General features: G+C 24.6%; 2 protein-coding genes across 2 annotated transcripts; both read left to right on the top strand.

The window, feature by feature from the left end:
- The first annotated feature begins 217 nt into the window (after positions 1-217).
- Positions 218-1,137, top strand: LOC102681408 (V-type proton ATPase subunit e 2-like). Its single transcript, XM_006608124.2, has 4 exons — positions 218-445; positions 601-648; positions 735-822; positions 922-1,137. Exons 1-4 carry the CDS (start codon positions 348-350, stop codon positions 955-957), a joined length of 270 nt encoding a protein of 89 aa, XP_006608187.1. The 5' UTR covers positions 218-347; the 3' UTR covers positions 958-1,137.
- A 375-nt stretch (positions 1,138-1,512) lies between these two features.
- On the top strand, positions 1,513-4,201 carry LOC102681540 (E3 ubiquitin-protein ligase RMND5A). Its single transcript, XM_006608125.2, has 7 exons — positions 1,513-1,758; positions 2,171-2,454; positions 2,549-2,686; positions 2,780-3,078; positions 3,139-3,241; positions 3,319-3,473; positions 3,597-4,201. Exons 1-7 carry the CDS (start codon positions 1,623-1,625, stop codon positions 3,658-3,660), a joined length of 1,179 nt encoding a protein of 392 aa, XP_006608188.1. The 5' UTR covers positions 1,513-1,622; the 3' UTR covers positions 3,661-4,201.
- Positions 4,202-4,232: the final 31 nt, after the last annotated feature.

Raw genomic sequence — 4,232 nt, 5'->3', positions numbered from 1 at the left:
GAGAGAGAGAGAGAGAGAGAGAGAGAGAGAGAGAGAAGAAAAGAGATTAAGAAAGAATGTATTAAGCAACCTCAAGTTCTAATTCAATTTTTATATATTTGTAAAATTTTCATTAATAAAAAGATGTTTTTGAATTGAATTATCAAATTATTAATTAATTTTGATTGTCCATCAATTACGAATTATATATCGAAAATATGCATATATATGCGATATATCGTATCTCGCAATTTTCGAGTTTAACATTTGTTGAAATCGAGATATTCACGTGATTCACGTTTACTTTAATAAATTGATTGCTTAATAGATTTAGTCCGTTGATATATAGAAAGATTATTTATTATAAAATGGGAGCATCATTGATTCCAATATTAATTTTTACAATATTTTGGGGAGTAATAGGAATTGTTTTACCTTTTTTTGTTCCAAAAGGTACTAATCGTGGGTATGTATATCATATAATTCCATTATAATTAACGTAAAAATAATTTTAATTATTCAAATATTTTTTCTGTTATAAAAAAGAAATAAATATAATTATCTAAAGTTATTAATTATATTAAATTTAATAATAATTTTTTATAAACATTTCTTTTATAGGATTCTTCAGGTTATGCTTATGTTGACAGCTTTTACATGTTGGTTGTTGTAAGTTGATAAATATCAAATAAAGCACTTGAATGAATTTATAAATAATATTTCAATTAAAACTCAATTTATTATATATTTTATAGCTGGTTATGTTGTTATATGGCTCAAATGAATCCTTTAATTGGACCAAAACTACCTAGAAATACAATTCTTATGATGGCACGAGAATGGGTAAATATATTTTCTTATTTCATAATAATATCAATTCTTTTAAACTTATTAATTACATAGAAAAAGAAAACATAGATCTTTATAATATTTTTGTTACAGAGCCATGTTCAGTTTGCCGTAACAGATGAGATGTAACAGTTGATCTTCAATAATTACAGAAGAAATTAATCATTTATTATTGATGAATTATTTTTTTTTATTAAACTTTGTAATTAGTGAAATCGTATTATCATGATAAAAGTAAACAATTTAAGTAGTTGTTTATTAAAAATTTTAGAAGTATCAAATATTATTATTATTCTATCTGATAAAATATATTTCTTAACAATTAAATAATTTCATTTAATACAAAACATTAAATAACAATTTTAATGTTTAAAATGTTATCATATTGTCATCATTATGTAACAGCAAGAATAGTGATAATAATTAAACAATAGCAACATTAATAAAAATAATTCATAATCAAACGAAATATTGTTGAATATTATGTGTTTCAATTTTTAATTTTATTTTATCTATATTTCAATTTAAAAAATTTATATTGATTTTAAAAATTTTTTTATAAAAAAATAATCGATATTTTATACGAAAATAAATTAATATAACATATTCATGTGTATATCTTATATGTAGAAGCTAGTCAACACATAATATACATGTATGTAATATACGTGAATTAAAAAGGTATTGGATTCTAATCTTATTCATATATTTGTGTATGCGCACGAAGTATACATCTACATGTGCATAAAGCAAAAGTGACAAGTAGTGACGCGCTATCACCAAGAAAAACAATAATGGAGGCGTGTAATGTCGTTGAACGTGAAGTTGACAAGATTTTATTAAAATTTGGAGTCGTAAACGAACATGCAGAGACAGTACTGCAAGATCTCATAAATCATGTCGAATCTTTAAAAAAGGAATTTGCAGAAGGTATACTAAAAGCTTTTACAATACTTACAATGTCACTATTCGTTGACATCTATGAGTAAAAAAATAAAATCTTTTGGAAATCGTGATATTATTAGTAATTACAAAAAAGAAAGAAAAAAGATCTAGAAGATTTCAATTTTTATAGTATCAATATGAATGTATAGATTTAGTAAAATTTAACCTGAAAAACGTTTAAATTTTTCATTAACCTCTTCATATTATTCTATCCAATTCTAACCTCTTTCATTACAACATTTTATTCAATATCTTTTTTCATTTAAAAAAATTTTTCAATTATTTACGTTTTTTTCGCTAATTTTTATGTTTTTTGATTTTTTAACGCTTTAATAGAATATAATATTAAAATTATATATTATTTTATTTAAAAGAATCAAAATTTTTTTTTCAATAGCACCATCCAATCATGAATTAACGCCAGGTCAAATACAAATATTAAAAGAAACAATGAAAAAGATATGTGAAACTGTGCATCGTTTAACCACTGAACATAGAGAGTTACATGGTTCTGTTTCTAAAGTTGGAAAAGCAATTGATAGAAATTTCACTGCAGATTTTGCAAGTACAAGTAGAGAAGATGTCTTTTCAGGTCCTGAAAAATCACATCTTTTAAATCAAGTCATTTGTCAACATTTTTATCGTCATGGTATGTTAGATATTGCAGCAGAATTAGCAGCGGTAAGTCTACATAACACATTTAATAGTAAGAATATTTTTGCTATTAATTTGTTATAAAAAAAATATATATATATTTAATAAATCTCTGTTACAGGAAGCTGGAATTAAAACAGATGAAGGTACAAAGGAGCCATTTACAGAATTAAATTATATATTGGATTGTTTAAAACAAAGAAATTTGGAACCAGCTCTTGATTGGGCAAAAAAACATAGAGAGGCACTTTTAGCACAAGTATATTGAATATTATTTATTGCTACTATTTTGAGTATTATTATAATATTATTATAATGCAAATATTTGACATTAATTGAATATTATTTGTAGAATTCATCTCTTGAGTTCAAACTGCATAGGTTGCATTTCATAAGATTAATTCAACAAGGACCTAGTAAACAAACAGAAGCAATAACTTATGCCCGTCAAAATCTTACACAATATGTTGAACGTCATGGGAAAGAAGTACAAGCTTTAATGGGCACGCTACTTTATTTACCAAATGGAATACAATCCTCCCCTTATAGTCATTTATTAGATCCCACTTTGTGGTTAGATATTCATGATGTATTTACAAGGGAGGCTTGCACATTATTTGGCTTAAGTGTAGATAGTCCTCTTTCAGTATGGTAAGCTTTTTATATTGATAAATCATAAATCAATAGAATAATTTTATAATATTGTTTTAGTATCAATGCTGGTTGTACCGCATTACCAACACTTCTGAATATTAAGCAAGTTATGCAACAAAGACAAGTAAATACTGTTTGGAATGGAAAAGATGAGTTACCTGTAAGTAATAGTAATTAGAATAACGATTAAAAAAGACAATATTATTTTATTTATATTAAATGATATTTTCCACACAGATTGAAATAGACCTTGGTAAAGAAGGTCGTTATCATTCTGTCTTTGCATGCCCAATTTTAAGGCAACAAAGTACAGAGAATAATCCACCAATGAAATTAGTCTGTGGACATGTTATTTCAAGAGACGCGTTAAACAAACTTACGAATGCAAATAAGTACGTTTTTTAGTAATAAAACATAATATTATTATAAATAAAAGAGTTCTTTTTAATTAATAAAGAATAAGACGCAAAGAAAGATTGAAGTTTTTGAAATAATAATTGAATTTTGTTTTTTAGATTAAAATGTCCATACTGTCCAGTAGAACAAAATCCAGAAGATGCTAGACTTATATATTTTTAGATTACTGTGATATAACAAAATGAACGATCTGTATAACTCTTAAGCTAATGGAAAAGATATATATATATATACTTGGATCGATTTATCGTATACCGCGAACATTGATGGTAATTGTTGTTTTTTATTTTGCCTAGTGCACTAATGTTTAATTTGTGTCAAAGCATTAGGATACAGTTGTATCGTTTTATCGTCGGAGAATAACACATTTTTGATAATTATTTTGGTGACGACAAACGATATTTTAATATCTTTCGAAAAGTAAATATATCAACGTAATTGTGTAAAAATTAAAATTCAATTGTGATTGTTTAAAAAAAATATAAATATAAATAAATAAATATATATTTATATATTTATTTATTTATTTATTTATTTATGTTTATGTTATATATTTTCACGTATGCGCAAATACGATAGTATGATTAAAATAGTATTAAGTAAGACATTTTTGTATATACTGCTGTTGAATGTTAATTATTAATTAAAGTTGTTTGTAATAATAACTATTAATAAGATGATATGTGAGTTACGTACAAAAAAAGTCGATGTGTATTAACGCAATCGTATTGTGT

Source organism: Apis dorsata, unplaced genomic scaffold (assembly GCF_000469605.1).
Source record: "Apis dorsata unplaced genomic scaffold, Apis dorsata 1.3 scaffold_29, whole genome shotgun sequence".
Taxonomy (NCBI): Eukaryota; Metazoa; Arthropoda; class Insecta; order Hymenoptera; family Apidae; genus Apis; species Apis dorsata.
This window is presented reverse-complemented; position numbering and strand designations above follow the sequence as displayed.

Bases quoted from the DNA above. Each gene is read 5' to 3' on its own strand.
- LOC102681408 (XM_006608124.2), top strand. From the start codon at position 348: ATGGGAGCATCATTGATTCCAATATTAATTTTTACAATATTTTGGGGA. The intron at 446-600 runs GTATGTATATCA...TTTCTTTTATAG, and splicing joins CCAAAAGGTACTAATCGTGG to GATTCTTCAGGTTATGCTTA. The intron at 649-734 runs GTAAGTTGATAA...TATATTTTATAG, and splicing joins GCTTTTACATGTTGGTTGTT to CTGGTTATGTTGTTATATGG.
- LOC102681540 (XM_006608125.2), top strand. From the start codon at position 1,623: ATGGAGGCGTGTAATGTCGTTGAACGTGAAGTTGACAAGATTTTATTA. The intron at 3,079-3,138 runs GTAAGCTTTTTA...ATATTGTTTTAG, and splicing joins GATAGTCCTCTTTCAGTATG to TATCAATGCTGGTTGTACCG. The intron at 3,242-3,318 runs GTAAGTAATAGT...TTTTCCACACAG, and splicing joins ATGGAAAAGATGAGTTACCT to ATTGAAATAGACCTTGGTAA.